Below are 17,715 nucleotides of genomic sequence, written 5' to 3' on the forward strand. Positions count from 1 at the left end.
GTATCTGTCATTAATGCAAATGTTCAATTTATAGGGTTTAAACTTGGTTTAATGCTTCTTGTAGGCATTCTTATTTCTTCCAGTGTTATAGGTTTTATAAATGCTACCATGTGTATACAACTGCCTGAGTTGAAGATCTTTGTGTCCATATCATGAATGAGGTTTTGAAGAAATGTCAGCTGGCACTCAGTAGACACTCAAATTATTATAAAGGGTTCCAAGGCTGTTTCTGCTAACTGCCAAGTGCAGTCCATGGGAGTTGGAATAGAAATCTGTACATGTGCTTCTGAAGCAGCAAATCTTCATTCATTGTAGTTCGGTTGTTAGCTTTCATTGAAATATTTTAATGTCATGTGGTCCATAAGATAGTCACCATATTTAAACGATTATTGAGGCTGAGATAGTATCACCTCTTCAGAATCTATTTCATTAGATTCTTTCTTTGTTAAATAGAAAACAGTTCTTTGAAAGCAACTAAAATTACACTAGTTTTTAGAACACTTATTTTTCTAATCAGAAATGTGTGTTTCTGTGTTGCAGGAGACACTACCCGTCAGCGAATCAAATTCAGTGATGACAGAGTGTGCAAAAGTCATCTCCTCAACTGCTGCCCTCATGATGTCCTCTCTGGAACAGTGCGTATTTTATTTATACATTGGTAGTAATTTTTTTCTTCACTATAAAAATTGCATATAGAAGTTCATATGAGCCCTAACATTTCCAATAATGGTCTGGTCAAACCAGTTCCTTAGGTTTCTAGTTATTCATATATACAGTAAGTTTACATAATTTTTGAGACTGCCTTAATTTAAAATACGAAGGGGTGTGTGTGTGTGTGTGCGTGTGTCTGTTTATTTATATAGGTCTACATTAATGAGACGGACTGACGTTGAGAGAGATTACTCAAAGTAATCCTATTGAAAAGCCACATAATGACGCAGCAGGAAATGACTTGCCTAGCAAGCATGAGGTTGCCGGTTCAAATCCCTGCTGGTATCTATATTGTGCAACAGCAATATAGGAAGATGCCGAAAGGCATCATCTCACACTGCACGGGAGGAGGCAATGGTAAACCTCTCCTACTAAAGACAACCACAGGGCTCTGTGGTCGCCAGGAGTCAACGCCGACTCAATGGCACACTTTACTTTAATCCTATTGAAATTAAAAAGACAATTGCCTCACTTGCTTTTTAATTTCAATGGGACTGCTTTTTAGTAACTTTCCTTATATCAGCATCTGTCTCCTGTTAAAATGACTGGAGCATTAACAAAAGTGTGGTGGTAAATATTTAATAAACATTTTATCATAAAATCTGCCTGGGGAAAGTGGGGCAGGATAATCTGCTTCCTTCTTTCGAGCAGAATAACACTCATGATTGTAAAACATAATTTGACCTCTGCTCTGGCATTGTAATTGATCTGGTAAACTTGATCTGTTTATTTTCTTATAGATTCCCAGGTCTTGTGGCAAGCTATTCGTGCTTCTACCCTTCTGTTTTAGGACATCTTTCCTATATTTCCAAGCAAGCATTCCATTGCCACTTTCTGTTCTCTATCCAGATTGCCAAACACCTTTTTGCTCTCAGTATATTTGTGAAGCAGTAACAAGGCCCTCTGTAACCGTGTTGATGTCTATGTAATTTTGACAGCTTGAAGTAGCATCAAGAGTATGAAGTCAAAACAGCCTTTAATCTTCAGTATTCTTGGCATTCAGAACTCTGTTCTGTGCCATTTGTTCATATATTTTATCTCTACTTTATTTCAGAGAATATAGTCTATCATTGCACTGACTAAAATAATTTGGCATGAGTATCTAAACAGGGTGTGGCCAACTTCTGTATACTTGGGGTGGGTCACTTATTTTCCAGTCAGTAATTTAGGGGTCAAATTGTGTGTTATCACACCAACCGAATGCTTAGCAGATTGACAGATTGGTAACAAAATTGATACTGACTAGCAGTAGGGATCTCAAAGTTAAAGAGCACATTCACTCGAGCCATAGCCAGGGAATTGCATATAGAATACAGAGACCTAACATTAAGATATGTACTTTCTCTATTTCTTACAGCTTGAAAATGTTTTACTTGTTGCCTGTAGTATCAGTTGTAAAGAACTTTATCAAATTTCTTTAGGAGCTGGATCTGGTTTGCAGACTGTGAGTTGACCATTACAGGTCTAAACTACTTGCATGTCTTTTGAAGTGTTCCTCTTATAGCAATTTTTGCTTCCCTCTTCTGACAAGGATTTTGGTGGCACTCCAAAACAAGACTCATGGAAACCTATCTTATTTCAAATTTTCACAACTCGCACTGAAACCTCAGGGTACAGGAAGAACTGTATCCCTAAAATACTGTTGACATCACAGATTAAGCTTTTTGTGTTCCTAGAAAGAGGCTCTTGAAGACAAACCACTGATGCTCCCATTGTACAACTCATAAGCAGGAATGCTGGGGACGCATTCCATTGCTGTGGCGTGGCATTTTAGAGGGGCAAGGTGCACAAGCTGCAGCTTGCATGGAAATCATTCCCTAACAATAGCACCGTGGTGGGCCAGCAGGGGCTTGGAGGATGGGCAGATAGGGCCTGCCTGCTCTTAAGGGAACCCCATGCCGCTCTTGGATGTTCACTGAACCAATTCGGTGCACATCCCTAGTTGAATCCCCATAAAGAACTAAACTGTGGACTAAGGTCCGTATGTCTTGAGACCTGGCATCGCTTTCCTCTTTGTAACATCACATGGGGTTGAAGCTTTTGGGTCAGTTCAGATTCCATTATTGCTGAAGTTTAGACCAATTTCTATTCGATAACCAGCCAGATAGGAAAAGAGCACATTCTGACAACAGTGATTCATAGAATAGGTGGAACAAGTTCAAGAATCTAAGTGTGTCACAATGAAGAATATTTTGTGTTAATCAGTAAATATGTTCATTTTTAAACTACTTTCTTGTTCACTCCTAACCCCAAGACAGCTGTAGAGGCTTACTGTATTCTGAGCTTGCCCATAGGTCTCCAGAAGCCCCTAGCCATCGTATCGCTGAAGTCTTTCCCCAGGGCTCATTAGATGTTATGAAAAGCAACTTTTGGCTCTGGTTTTTACAAGCTTTACAAATTGTTGTAAACTGCCCTGAGATTTTATGAGGCAGTATATAAATGCATTAAATAAAAAATAAAATAAATAAGCTGTTTAATTTCAGTAAGAAATTGCCGTGAGCACCCTTAAGGAATTAGATTGCCTGTTGTAGTTTACCAGTCTGAGAAAGGAGCTGGACAGTCCCAGTAGATACAAAAATCAACTTGATCAAGTAGATCAAAAATCACATATTCAAAACAAATGTTTTGTTTTGAATATATGCTGATATGCATTGGATGGAGGTAGTACAGTATACTAGCTTCTGTAGTTTGAAGCAGTAACCTAAATGTTCTGTTGACTTCAATTCCAATTTGATTTGGCAAATACTTTCAAATGAAGGTACTATTTCAGTTCAAGAAAAAAAAAGTTTGGATGTAATTTTCATTTGGGTTTGGTTTGACTCTAGTTATTGGTGGCCTTGGAAGTCTGTTCTCATTTTCTCCTAACGAAGTAAATAAAGAGTTATAGCTTAACATGCATGGCATGAATTTTTAAAAATATTTTTCTATTAATACATATAAGAACAAGAGAAGACGATGTGGGTGGAGAAATTTAACACAGTAATTTTATTAGTGTTAGCTCTGTCTTAATGGGGAGGTGGGCTCACTACTTCTGTTTTATAGAAACACAGTGGACAAGGTTAGAAACACATGTTGGAGAGAAGACTCCAACCTTGGCATCCTATATTTGGAACCACTCTACCATGAGACAAATTTGTTTAGAATAGATCTGAGTAATATAGATGGGGAAAGGTACAACATAATGGGGTGTAAAGTTGACACCAGATTGCTCTGAGCCCCAAGGTGTAATCAGAGGGACCTGGAAGAAAGCCCATTGGCTGATGGGGGAGGGCAGGACAAGGAGCAGCTGCTGTGCAAGTCTGACACAGATATGATAAAAAATAGTCATGATGTACCCTATTTATCCAAATCGAAGAATGAATTTAAGACAACCCCCTTTAAAAGCAGAGGTTATATACAGGATATACTTGAATTTACTCAGAAGGAACAGAACTCTGAATTTAAGATGACCTCCCGATTTCTAATATCAAAAAACTTGGGGGGAAATCTAGTCTTGGATTCGGGTGAATACGTAACTCAAATTTTTAATCTCTTGTGTTTTTGACTTGCCTGATGGTTTCTTCTGTCTTTGATTCATGCCCAACTCAGTCCACCTGTGGCACTGACCCTGACAGGGAAAAGGTGGGTATGGAAAAATGCAGAAAAACAAACTTTCTCCTGAAAGGTGATGAACAGCCTAGTAGCAGAAGGGGAAGAAGTTACTACTACAGTACTATCCACTGCAAAGTTCTTCATCCATACTGTACTGCTCAGTCAGACTGTGTAGCATTAAAGTTGTTGAAATGACTTATTGTCCTTTATTGTCAAATTTATACCCCGCCTTTAGACACATTAAAATATTGAGCTAAAAAGCATTAAAATAAATCTGATTTTAAAATAATAATAAATTAAAACACAAGCATAAAAGCAGTACAAAATACAAGAAGCAGCAGTGGAGACAATCATATAAAAGCCTGGGTAAAAAACCACGATTTGACATGCTTTCTAAAAACTGTGATGGAGACTGAGGAGCGGATACCCACCGGGAGAGCATTCCAGAGTTTGGGGGCAGCAACAGAGAAGGCCCTGTCCCAAGTGCACAACAACCTAGCCTCCCTCATTGTCGGCACCTGGAGCAGAGCCCCCTCAGATGACCTTGTCAAGCAGGCAGCAACCCTTGGGAGCAGGCGGTCCCTCAGATACCCCGGGCCCAAACCGTTAAGGGTTTTATAGGTCAAAACCAGCACCTTGAATTGGACCCAGAAACAAACTGGCAGCCAGTGCAACTCTTTCAGAATGGATGTGATGTGCTCCCACTGGGCAGCTCCAGATAAAACCCTAGCTGCTGTGTTTTGCACTAGTTGCAGTTTCCAGATATTCTTCAAGGGCAGCCCAATGTAAAGCGCGTGTATAAGTTGTTAAAAGATGAGCTCCCTTATAGATAAGTTTCTAGGGTTTCAAGCAATGTAAATTCCAAATTTATAGGGTTCCAAATGCCTTCCAGCATTTGAGCTCTGGAGTCGGTAGCAACAAGAGACTAGAAAGGGGGAATCCAATAGAACAGGAATGAACAGTGTTTGAGCAAGAGAGTAGCTATGAACATTTCTACTTTACTTGTTTTCCCATAGTATTGCACCTTTAATAACAATCTAGAATTAACTAATTTTCCTGTGCTACTTTCATTGCACTGATATTGTAGTCTTTTCTGTCTAGTATTAAGGTTAAGATACAAAATTGTGATTGTATTAAGCAAAGAGCTACAAATTTGGCTGATCAGTATCTTGCTACTATTTTGCCCCTTCTCCTGACTTGGAGGATGGATGGAATTTTGACTCTGACAACATGCTGTGCTTCAGAGATGCGAAATTTCAAAAGCGCAATGCAAGATTGGAGACAATCTCCTTCCTGTAGAAGGTGAGGGCTTATCCAGTCATAACATGCTGACCTTAAGACTAATTTCCCTTCCGAGCATGGAGCAGGGTGGGGTGTATCAGAGCCAGCGTGGTGTAGTGGTTAGAGTGCTGGACTAGTACCGGGGAGACCCGAGTTCAAATCCCCATTCAGCCATGAAACTAGCTGGGTGACTCTGGGCCAGTCACTTCTCTCTCAGCCCAACCTACTTCACAGGGTTGTTGTGAAAGAGAAACTCAAGTATGTAGTACACCGCTCTGGGCTCCTTGGAGGAAGAGTGGGATATAAATGTAATAATAATAATAATAATAATCATGCTTGCAAGAGTGGAGAGAGATGCTTGCCATGGCAAGCAAATGTGCAAACTGCTTGTATTAATCACTTTGTCTGCAAATGTAGCCTGAGGCAGTTATGAAGTTGCTTCTGCTGTATATGAGCCATTGTGCCCTGGAAGCTCTCCCACAAAGGTTGGGGACCCAAGGGAGCAGCATTCCATACAGTAGAGGCGATACCCATAGACAGCAAAATTGTCTAGCCTCCCCATGCATACACCGAAGCACTTTGCACACTGGCTTATCTTGTTTCAAGCCTGAATACTTAAATTTTCTAAACTGAACTTGAACTGCACAGATTTTAGGTGTGCCAAACCAGTTACCAAACTTCTTTTATTCTGAACTGAAATTAACTGGATCATCACATGGCACAACTGAGTCAGGATCAAACTAAATAAAGTAATTTGACTTGCCACCTTAAGTGGTGCAGTGGGGAAATGCTCGACTAACAAGCAGAAGGTGGCCGGTTCGAATTCCCGCTGGTACTATATCGGGCAGAAGTGACAGGAGGATGCTAAAAGGCACCATCTCATACTGTGCGGGAGGAGGCAGTGGTAAATCCCTCCTGTATACTACCAAGAAAACCACAGGACTCTGTGGGTGCCTGGTGTTGAAATCGACTTGACGGCACACGTCAAGTGTTGACTTGACGGCACTTCCCATATAATCTTAAGGAAAATCAGTATTAAGTTGGCAGTATAGGCATTCCCTTAGTGTCTTAACCTCTCTTTTGGGATTTAATAACTATTATATATATATATAATCAGAGCTTACTGACAAGAAGGAAAAAAAATGGTTGTAGGTACAGAGTTTAATTGGACTAGACTTCATTTTATTAAAAAATTTATTTTTAATTAAAAATTATTTTAAAATTACAGGTAAAAGATAATTTTATTATTTATTTAGCAGATTTATACCCCTCCTTCCCACAGTCTGGAGATGGCCTACTAAGATAGGGAAGCATCCAGATTAGTTAGTCATAACTAAGCACCAATTGAATCAGTGAAATGAGTTGTTTATAACTAACCTAATTGCCGTTAATTTTAGTGAGACTTAGACTGACTGAGTCTGGTTGCTGCCAATAGTTATTTTTAGTTTCATCTGGGGTTGGCCTCCATATGCAGGTCTTCCAACCTAGAACAAACCAACACACTTTCTCCCTTCTCCTGATGTCTATTGTGGAAGCCCAGACTGTCTTGATGGCAGTTAGAATGCTCACAGGAAGGGCCGAATGGAGTTTCCCTCCTCAACGTGGTAATTGGTGGTTCTGGCTGCCTCGGAAGTATAGCAAAGAGTAGATGCTCCCTGAAAGCATCCCCCCTGCCCCCCCCCCAGGCAGAGCAGATAACAGTGCTCTGTTCAGCATAGGAACTGGTTTTATGGATGGTGTTAGTAACTTAACTTTAATATGGTAGGTTGTGCAATACTGAAGTTATTTCTTAGCTATTTCGTTTTTTAAAATGATAAAAGGAAAGACAAAATGTACACCATCTTGTCAGTGTAGCACATAATGAGGTATTTCTCATGACCATATGGACTGGGGAGGGCGGGGGGAATGCAGGCTTTTGCTTACCTCTGCGCCCCCCCCCCCCAATGACCAGCATTGCTTCCTTCGCGCTACAGCTCACACAGCCACATGGCAAGCAGCACACCAGTGTAGCGGCTGGGGAAAAGCATCCCAACCTCCAGGAAGACCACAATGCACTACGTGAGCAGTGCAGCACATTGTGGCCACTCTAGAAGTTGGGATGCTCTTTCCCCCGGTCTCTATGGTAGCACTGGCTGCCGGCAGTCTATCCTGCCACATGACCAGGCAGTGGGGTAGGAGGGCATGCGCATGCCCTCCTACCTCACTTCTAGCCTGGGTTAAAAAAATGCCAGGCTACCCGACCGAGGAGTGCTGGGATTGGTCCCGATCCTGGTGGTTCTCATGAGCAGCTCTACCTGGGTAGGGCTGCTCTAACCCAGGTAGAACAGCTCACAAGATAGACCTCAATGTATTGCAGTAACTTGGGGTGTATTGCTGGAAAGTTCTGCATGGGAAATGCAACATGTCAAGGTTATCTTATTGCTTTTGCAAAATAAGATTGTAAATAGGTTTTACTGGACTTCAGGTTATTTAATGTGTTGTTGGTTATCATAAACATTGGAAACGTACATGGCTCAGTGTCCATCATTCACATACATCATTTCCTTGACCTAAAACAGACTTAACCAGAAAAATAATCCTCATGTTTCTCCAAGACAATTAGTAGCAAATTCTAATTGTGCCATCTTCTAATCTGTGTATACTGGGACCCCTGCTAACCTGGCAAAGCGTCACCTTTTAACGTGGTGATTCTCCTTATTTAGCAGCGGGAAAGTAACTGGCCCTCTCCATCCCCAGCACAGTACCTCCAGTGACTGTTGCTGGTGTCTATCTTGTGTTTCTTTTTAGATTGTGAGCCCTTTGGGGACAGGGATCCATCTTATTTATGTATTATTTCTCTGTGTAAACCACCCTGAGCCATATTTGGAAGGGCGGTATAGAAATTGAATTAATAATAATAGTAGTAGTAATTACAAAAAGCAACTTTACTGGGAACAGCCTATATTCTGTGAGGATATCTATAATAACAGCAACAACATTGATCATAAAATTCAGCCATCCCAGGTCCTTGGGAAGGACTTGATGTCTGGGTAAAACAAACCAGTCAGTAACACCTGTCTGACTGTGTGTGTAAATAATAATAATAATAAATAATTAACCAGTATACACAGATTCAACCATCTGTGTTGCCCTATTAGCAAACCAGGGTAAAACAAACCGGTCAATAACACTTGTCTGACTGTGTAAATACATCATCATCATCATCATCATCTTATAATAATAATCTTATTGCATTTGTTCTTAGTGCCTGTTCTTTGTTCTTAGCACAAGAACAGGCACTAAGAACAAATGCAATAAGAGCAAAAGTCAAAAAATCCACAACAAACAGCAAGTGCCGCCTTTGTAAAAAAGCAGATGAAACCGTGGACCACCTAATCAGCTGTTGTAAAAAGATCGCACAGACTGACTACAAACAAAGGCATGACAAAGTAGCAGGGATGATACACTGGAACATCTGCAAAAAATACAAGCTACCTGTAGCCAAAAATTGGTGGGACCATAAAATTGAAAAAGTTGAAGAAAATGAAGATGTAAAAATATTATGGGACTTCCGACTACTAACAGACAAACATCTGCCACACAATACACCAGATGTAACTGTAGTCGAGAAGAAAGCAAAACAAGTCAAAATAATCGACATAGCAATACCAGGGGATAGCAGAATAGAAGAAAAAGAAATAGAAAAAATCACCAAATACAAAGATCTACAAATTGAAATTGAAAGGCTGTGGCAGAAGAGGACCCAAATAATCCCAGTGGTAATTGGTGCCCTGGGTGCAGTTCCAAAAGACCTTGAAGAGCACCTCAACACCATAGGGGCCACAGAAATCACCATCAACCAATTACAAAAAGCAGCTTTACTGTGAACAGCCTATATTCTGCGACAATATCTATAACAGCAACAACATTGACAATAAAATTATGGCATCCCAGGTCCTTGGGAAGGACTCGATGTTTGGATACAACAAACCAGTCAATAACACCTGTCTGACTGTGTAAAATAATAATAATAATAATTAACCAGTATACACAGATTCAACCATCTGTGTTGCCCTTTTAGCAACTACTTCACTTTGCATTTGGTACTGTGGCAAAGCATTGATCCTATTAACCTTCCCATAGTTAAGGTATTGGTATCGAGAATTCTAAACTCTCTTTGATTTGCAGCACTCTTTAATGATACATAGAAAGCTATGTTGCCCATAACTATGCCAGTTACATAGAATCTTTGCTCTCGGAGCAATGCAGTAACTGGCTTTTGTTCAGTTCCTCCTTGGATATCATTGTTGAAAAAGCAGGGATAAATCTGCCCTTGAAAACTGCAGCTAGTGCAAAATGTGGCAGCTAGAATTTTATCCGGAACTGTCCATTGGGATTATATTACACCTATTTTGAAAGAGCTGCACTGGGTACCAATTTGTTTCTGGGTCCAATTCAAGGTGGTGGTCTTGATCTTTAAAGCCCTTAACGGTTTGGGCCCTGGTTATCTGAAGGACCACCTGCTCCCAAGGGTGTCTGCCCGCTTGACCAGACTGTCGGAGTGGGGTTCTGCTCTGCATGCCGATGGTGAAAGAAGCTTGGTTGTTGAGCATATGGGACAGGGCCTTCTCAGTCATTGCCCCCAGGCTTTGGAATACTCTCCTGGCTGAAATACGCTCCTGGGTCTCCTTGACAGTTTTTAGGAGAAAAGTAAAGACATGGCTCTTCACCAAGGCTTTTGAACGGGAGTATTGTTTTTTTCTGCTGCTTTGTGTTGTGTACAGTGTTCCCTTCAAGACGTGTGCACGTGCGCAAGCTCACAATATTTTTGATGTCCACTAAGTTAATTTCAGATCCCGCTCAGGTTGAATCAGGAAGGCCCCATTCTGAATGCATGTGCGCACACACTGCCTTCATACTGCCACCCAGAATAACACTCATTCCACACACAGATGAAAATAAATTAGAGAACATTGGTTACATTTTATTATCATTCTGTGGGTTCTGAAATTTTTATATAGAGTTTATTTTGTATTTATATTATCTGTACTTTTGTATTATATGTGTTAATTTGTGAGCTCATCTGTACCTTTGTATTTTAATTATGCATTGTTTTAATTATATTGTAAACAGCTTTGAGATTATTTTAATGAAAGGCGATATATAAATTGAACAATAAATAAATATATCTGGTAGGGAAAGCTGTGATTGGCAATGTCCTTATTGAATACATCAGTGAAAAAGTATACTGTGTTTTGCCTACTTGAAACACACAGTAGTATTTTATTTCTTAATTTAATTTAATTTATTTGATTGATTTATATACTGGCCTTCCGAAATGGCTAAGGGCGGTTTACATCATATAAAAACAATTAAAATCAATTTAACAGTTAAAATCAAAACTAAATCATTTAAACAATTAAAAGCATTTAAACATTAAACAGGGAGCACATTCCAAATCCAGGGGCAGCAACAAAGAAAGCCTGTTCCTGAGTAGCTGCCAAACAAGTTGGTGGCAGTTGCAGGCGAACCTCTCTAGATTACCTCAGCAGGCGGTGGGGCTCATGGTGAAGAAGACATCCTCTTAAATACCCAGGGCCTAAGCTGTTTAGGGCTTTATAAGTAATAATCAGCACCTTGTATTTGCCCAGAAATGTATTGGCAGCCAATGTAATTATTTCAATACAGGAGTGATATGGTTTTTCCTAGATGATCCAGAGAACAATGTGGCCACCACATTCTGGACGAAATACAGTTTCTGGACTATCTACAAAGGCAGCCCCACATAGAGTGCATTGCAGTAATCCAGCCTAGATGTTACCAGCATATGTACCACCGTTTTGAGGGCGAGAAACTGATGCACCTGGCATATTAGCCAAAGCTGATAAAAAGCACCTCTGGCCACCACTCTAAGGCATGTGGGCACTCACAAGTTTTTGGATTTCTGCTCAGTTCATTTTAGATCCCGCTCAGGTTGAATCAGGAGGGCCCCACTCTGAATGCATGTGTGCACACACTGCCTTGATATTGCCGCCCAGAACTAAACTCATTCTCCACAGAGATGAGAAAAATTAGAGGGACCATTGCTGGCCACCACCTCAAACTGGGACACCAGGGAGAGGTTCAGATCCAGAAACACCCCGAGACTGTGTACCTGTTCCTTTTGGGGGAATGTGACCCCATCCAGAACCAGCAGATCAATATCATCTCCCGAGTTCCAACCCCACACAATAAGTACCTTCATCTTATCTGGATTCAGTCTCCGTTTCTTATCCCTCATCCAGCCCATTACCTGCCTCCAGGCAGGCATTTAGGGAGGTTATGCCTTCTCCTGATAGAGCTGACATGGCGAAATAGATTTGGGTGTCACCAGCATATTGATAACACCCTGCACAAAATCTCCTGATGATCTCCCAGCAGTTTCATGTAGATGTTAAACAATGTCGGAGACAATATGGAGCCCTGCGGGACACCATACCAAAGTTCAGTTTTTGAAGAACAGTCTCCAAGGGACACCATCTGGAATTTGCCCGTGAGGTAGGAGCGGAACCACTGCAGAGCAGTGCCTCCCACCCACAATCCCCTCAGTCGTTCCAGAAGGATACTATGGTCAATAGCGTCTAAAGCCGCCAAGAGATCCAAAAGGATCAAGAGTTACACTTCCTCTGTCAATTCCCAATTGGAGATCATCCATCAGGCTAACCAAGGCAGTCTCCACCCCATAGCCCGCCCGAAAGCCAATTTGAAATGGTCTAGATAACCAATTTCGTCCAAGACCGTCTGGAGCTGGGAGGCCACCACTTTCTCAATCACCTTGCCCAGCCATGGAAGGTTGGAAATAGGCCTGTAGTTGCTTAACTCTGAGGGATGCAAGGCAGGCTTCTTCAGAAGTGGTCTAATGATTGCCTCCAGACAAGCAGAAGTATTAGTGATATTTGTCAAGCATGTGATTTTTATCATTAAATCAAATAGCCACTCACATGCTCATGGTGAGTAGCAATTGGTTCAAGGCAAGTATCATATCTGTCAGTTGCCTGGATCTGAGCTGGAGTGTGTTTTGTGTTTCTGTTTCTGTTGAAGAGCGCTGGTCTTGTGGTAGCAAGCATGACTTGTCCCCTTAAGCTAAGCAGGATCCGCCCTGGTTGCATATGAAAGGGAGACTAGAAGTGTGAGCGCTGTAAGATATTCCCCTTAGGGGATGGAGCCGCTCTGGGAAGAGCATCTAGGCTCCAAGTTCCTTCCCTGGCATCTCCAAGATAGGGCTGAGAGAGATTCCTGCCTGCAACCTTGGAGAAGCTGCTGCCAGTCTGTGTAGACAATACTGAGCGAGATGGACCTATGGTCTGACTCAGTATATGGCAGCTTCCTATGTTCCTATACCTCATCCTCTTTTCCCTAGTAGACTGGTATTATCATTCTGTATTGTGCCGTTCTCTTGCGTGAAAACATGTATGAAACCAGGGGAAAACTTTGCAGGTTTGGGCTGGTAAGGAAAGGAAAACAAAAAGTTGACACTTTGAGGAGGCATCAGATAATATGCTTGAGCGATGGCATGAGTGAGCGAGTTATGGGGGAAGAGATTAAAAGATGTCAGCAAATTAATTGCCAGGAAGAAAATCCTTGCTTTGAAAAGTAAGCATATTTGTGAGCCACTCCAAACAGTATTGCACTGGAGGGGTGGGGTATGAATATTAATTAATAAAATTATTAATTAATAAAAGGGTGGGGAGGAGGGGCAATATCCAGTTTTGCATTTGAATTTGGGGAGATGGTGGTGCATGCGTGTTCGCATGCACATGTAGCATCCCCAACAATTAGGGTAGGAGTCAAGTTAGTACTGACTGTTGGATGAATATTCCTTTTGAGGTGTTTATTCTGGAAGGTGGCTTACATTTTGAATATTTCCTGAGGTGTAAAGGCTGCACACTAGTGTTCCTCTGTGTGTTATGAGTAAACTTCATTCCTCCCAGTTTATGTTCACAGTTATTGGGGAACAATGTGAAGATTTTAATGTTTGTGTTAAAAGTAATTTATGGGAATTCTTACACCATAGTGTTGTAATGTGCAAATTACTGAATGCTGAGACCTAACAATCTTTCTTTTTAGTGCCCTACCACCACCACCACATTGGTAGGTGAACAGTAATACACTGTTCTTCTAGATGCACAATATTTTATAGTGCTGAAATATGCCATTTAATGTTCCTAATAATGTCAGGGTGGACCCTGGGAGGCAGGTTATAGAAGAAATGAAAGTGTAAGTGCCATTTGTAATGATGGAGTGAGGGGTGGGGCTTTACATGATCTCGCTTCTTGTAGATCTTAATACTGCATTAAAAAACCCCACAGTGGACTGTTTTTAGAAACCTTAATTTCCTTACTTGCATCTTTATCCAGCAAAAATATTAGCTTATTGGGAAAATATGTAAGGAGAGGAAGGATAACATATTCAACCTTTTTAAAGCTATAGATTGCAGCTAAGACTGTAGTGGTATGTGGCTGAATATTTAGCTGCTGTTCTGGTTTACGAGCATTGTTATACTGGGTTCTAGGGATGTGCACGGAACCGGTTCCGTGCACTCCAGGGAGGTGGGGAATGGTTGGTTTAAGGTGCGGGGAGGGTGCCCTTACCTCCCCCGTCAGCGGTGCTGCCAAAACTGCTGACACGGGGTGGTCGAGTACCTTCTTGCTGCCCTGGTCAACGTAATACCAGAAATGGCTGGCATGCGTGCGCAAGTCAGCCACTTCCGGCATTATGTTGACCAGGACGGCAAGAAGGTAGCCCTAGCAGGCTCAAATGCCGGCATTTTGAGCTGGCTTGGCGCTCCAGAAAAGGAGTGCCAAACTTCTGTGCACAACCCTACTGGATTCCTAAACATTTTAATGCAGACCAAGTCTAATCACTTCTGGCAGGAATAAATAGGGTTTTTTTGTTCATTTCAGATGTTGCATTGTGTAACAGTTTGCATAAATTACTTGAAAGCAACTCCTTTGTAATATTTGATTGGAATATTATTTAAAGCCACTTCTTACTAATCGTTTCAGTTGAAAAAATTGTTTTCTTTTTTCAGAGGATGGACCTTGGAGAATGTCTGAAAGTGCATGACTTGGCATTAAGAGCAGATTATGAAATCGCATCCAAAGAGCAAGACTTTTTCTTTGAGCTTGATGTATGTTTTGCCTTTGAACCATCTCCATCATATCAAGGCTGAGGGAGGAATAACAGGGAGGGAAGCAATCAGTACATGGAACAGTGGTATTAATACAAACAGATCCTAATAATGTCAGTTTTTTCAAAACTCTTTGACTGGAACATAGTGTTATGAAATGCTCCTTGTTGCATATCCTACTCATGAAATTTAGAATTTTTGGTAGAGAATGGGGGTTTTTAAAGAGAGAAAGTCATTGAACTTATGAGGTTGGGGTTAGCAGTCTAACTCATGTCCCTTACTAAAAGCATTTATGCTTATGGAGGAACTGTTCCAGAAGGTATATCATATGGACTCATGTTAATTCATGTTAAGATCAGGAATAAGATCAAGTCTCTCAAGTGGATTGCTTTCAGTTAAGGCAAAGGAGAGGAAATGTCAGCGGCTCCACTTGCTACAACACAAGTAGCTGCAATGCAATACAAATTGTCTGAATAGAATAATTTTCAGTCATGTACGTCGTTTAGGGGTGTGCACAGAACCGGCAACTGCCGGTTCAAAGGTCGGGGAGGAATAACTTTAAGGACTGTGGAGGGTGCTCTTTTCCCCGCTGATGCTGTCATTAAAATTGGTCCCGCAGGGCGTCTGCGTACCTCCTTGCCACCCCAGTACATTGTGGACCAGAAGTGGCTGTTGCGTCTGCACATGTCACAAGTGCGCAGTGGACACTTCAAGCCACTTCTAGTCCACAACGTACCAGGGCGGCAAGAAGGTACGCTGTCGCCCTGTGGGACCGATTTTAATGACAGCACCTGTGGGGGAGATGCAGCGGGGGGTGGAGAGAGCAACTTCCCCAGTCCTTAAAGTTCAGAGGTCCATCAAGGGCCTCCGAACTGGTTCCATGCACATCTCTAATATAGTTCAGTCCTCCCATATGATTGTATCTTCTCATCAGTTGAATACTTCAGCTGGCCGTTGTGATCAGTACAAGAATGAGAGTGTTCAAGACTTTGAAGTGTACTCTCAATTGTTATACTGAGAGTAAAAGTTCATGCAAAGGTAGCCTGAATTATTTGCTTAGGGTCTCCCAGAAAGCCTTGGCAATTAAGTGTTAAGTGTTACTCAAGTAGAAAAGTTTAGACTTTCAACCAAACACTTTGAAAGGTGTATACATAGGTGTTTAAAGTTAGACAAGCAATACATAAATTAACTTTAGCTAATGAAAAATGCTATTTCTGGTGTTTTAGGCAATGTTTTCTTGATGTTTTAGGCAATGTTTTCTTGATGTTTTAGGCAATGGATCATCTGCAGTCATTTATCGCTGATTGTGACAGAAGAACTGAAGTAGCAAAGAAAAGACTGGCAGAAACCCAAGAAGAAATCAGTGCTGAAGTTGCAGCCAAAGTAAGCACTCTTTCTATAGTGTGCTCCATGGAGAGTTCTTCTAGCTTGAATTTTCATAATCATTACTTCTATAGCAATTCTATAGTGTGCAAAATGCACAGTAATTATCCCACTCCCTAATTACCTTGGCAATTCTCTTTAGCAGGCCCATTTGACAGGTGTGAAACTGCTAATGAGAGAGGATTCAAAGGATCACCCAGGGTTCGTGAACAGGGGTTGGAATCTAGGTTTTCCTGATCTCTAGGTCCAGTTTTCCTGGCTCCTTTGATTTTAGCAACTTGATCATATGGGTTGTAAGTGTTCCTGAATTGAATTGAAAACGTAATGTGTAAGATTTTTGTGGGGGGAGAGCAGCTAACTCCAAATGCAAGAGAGACCTTGATAACTTGTACACAATTAGATCTTGCTGCATCTGGAAAGGAGTAATTGAAAGTCTTTTCTCTGCCTTAGAGGAGCAGGAAGTTATTTTGATTGTCACTCTTCTGGTTTTTTGTTTGTTTTTAATATGAATTGGAATGGAGTATCCAGTCCTGTGTTTTAAGTACTGAAGAGATGTATTTGTGTGCAGAGTGGTAAATACTAATCTCATTGTTTCGGTATTTTATCCTGACTTGTAACAATGCTAGTCTTTTAAAGAATTGGGTAAATGCTGAAAACAAACCAATTAGAGTGTAAACATGCAGTAAAAGTTTTGTATTGTCATTCTTAAATTTTAAGTGTTGATTAAACTTATCTATGGGGTTCTTGTGCTGCAGGCTATATAACTTTGGAAGCAAGAGGCTAGCAGCAAACTTTAAAAGTCCAGTTATTATTTGTAATATAATCTGTGTTTTAAGACACTGCTTTATATGTAGTGTTTTCATATTTCTGTAGTTGTTAAGTGCTTTATATTTTACTTCCGAAGGCTGAACGAGTCCATGAATTGAATGAGGAAATTGGGAAGCTGCTTGCCAAAGTAGAACAACTTGGAGCTGATGGAAATGTTGAGGAGTCACAGAAAGTAATGGATGAAGTGGAGAAAGCAAGGGCAAAGAAGAGAGAAGCGGAGGTAATCTGAATCTGTGATATTTCAGTAGGACCTTGGCAGGAGTAATTAAACCAGAGATACTAATCTTAACCATATTATTTTGAACAAGTTAATTCACAATATTTAGCCTATAAAATGTCTTAAATTGCTTCAGCTATATAGTAAATCCACACTTGTATGTTTCTGACAGTTTGCTCACCTGTGTGTAACACAAATCAAGGCAATTAATCACTAAAAATATTGCAACAGAACAATAATCCAGTGCATCAATAACAGTCTAAAAACATACAATAATCTGAGAGATTAAACACAAATTATTTTATCCAGCAGCAGTACATTGCACTCTAATAAGCAGTCACACTATGTTGCTGTACCACAGCTGTTTGGCCAAGGCTTTATGTACTTCATAGGTAAAATCTTCCTTGAGCTCTTTTGTTGTAGTTAATCTTCCTTGAACTTTCTTTCTAATTTTGACCAGACTAGCCTTTACCATTCTGTTTGTTTTTTAAAGCCAGTTCTTTGCTGCAGTAGAAAGTAAGAAAACCTGATCGACTCTGAGGCACAACTGTAGAAA

At 40.8% G+C, this 17,715-nt stretch overlaps 1 protein-coding gene across 6 annotated transcripts in view; it reads left to right on the forward strand.

Moving 5' to 3' along the window:
• LUC7L2 (LUC7 like 2, pre-mRNA splicing factor) overlaps window positions 1-17,715 on the forward strand; it is a 46,630-nt gene that overhangs the window by 7,628 nt on the left and 21,287 nt on the right. For all 6 annotated transcript variants that reach the window (XM_053252133.1, XM_053252131.1, XM_053252130.1 and 3 more), the window contains 4 exons: window positions 541-635; window positions 14,633-14,731; window positions 16,004-16,114; window positions 17,019-17,162. In XM_053252133.1, the coding sequence (XP_053108108.1) occupies window positions 541-635; window positions 14,633-14,731; window positions 16,004-16,114; window positions 17,019-17,162 (449 nt within the window). The remainder of the gene's footprint in view (window positions 1-540; window positions 636-14,632; window positions 14,732-16,003; window positions 16,115-17,018; window positions 17,163-17,715) is intronic.

This window comes from Hemicordylus capensis, chromosome 5 (genome assembly GCF_027244095.1).
Source record: "Hemicordylus capensis ecotype Gifberg chromosome 5, rHemCap1.1.pri, whole genome shotgun sequence".
Taxonomy (NCBI): domain Eukaryota; kingdom Metazoa; phylum Chordata; class Lepidosauria; order Squamata; family Cordylidae; genus Hemicordylus; species Hemicordylus capensis.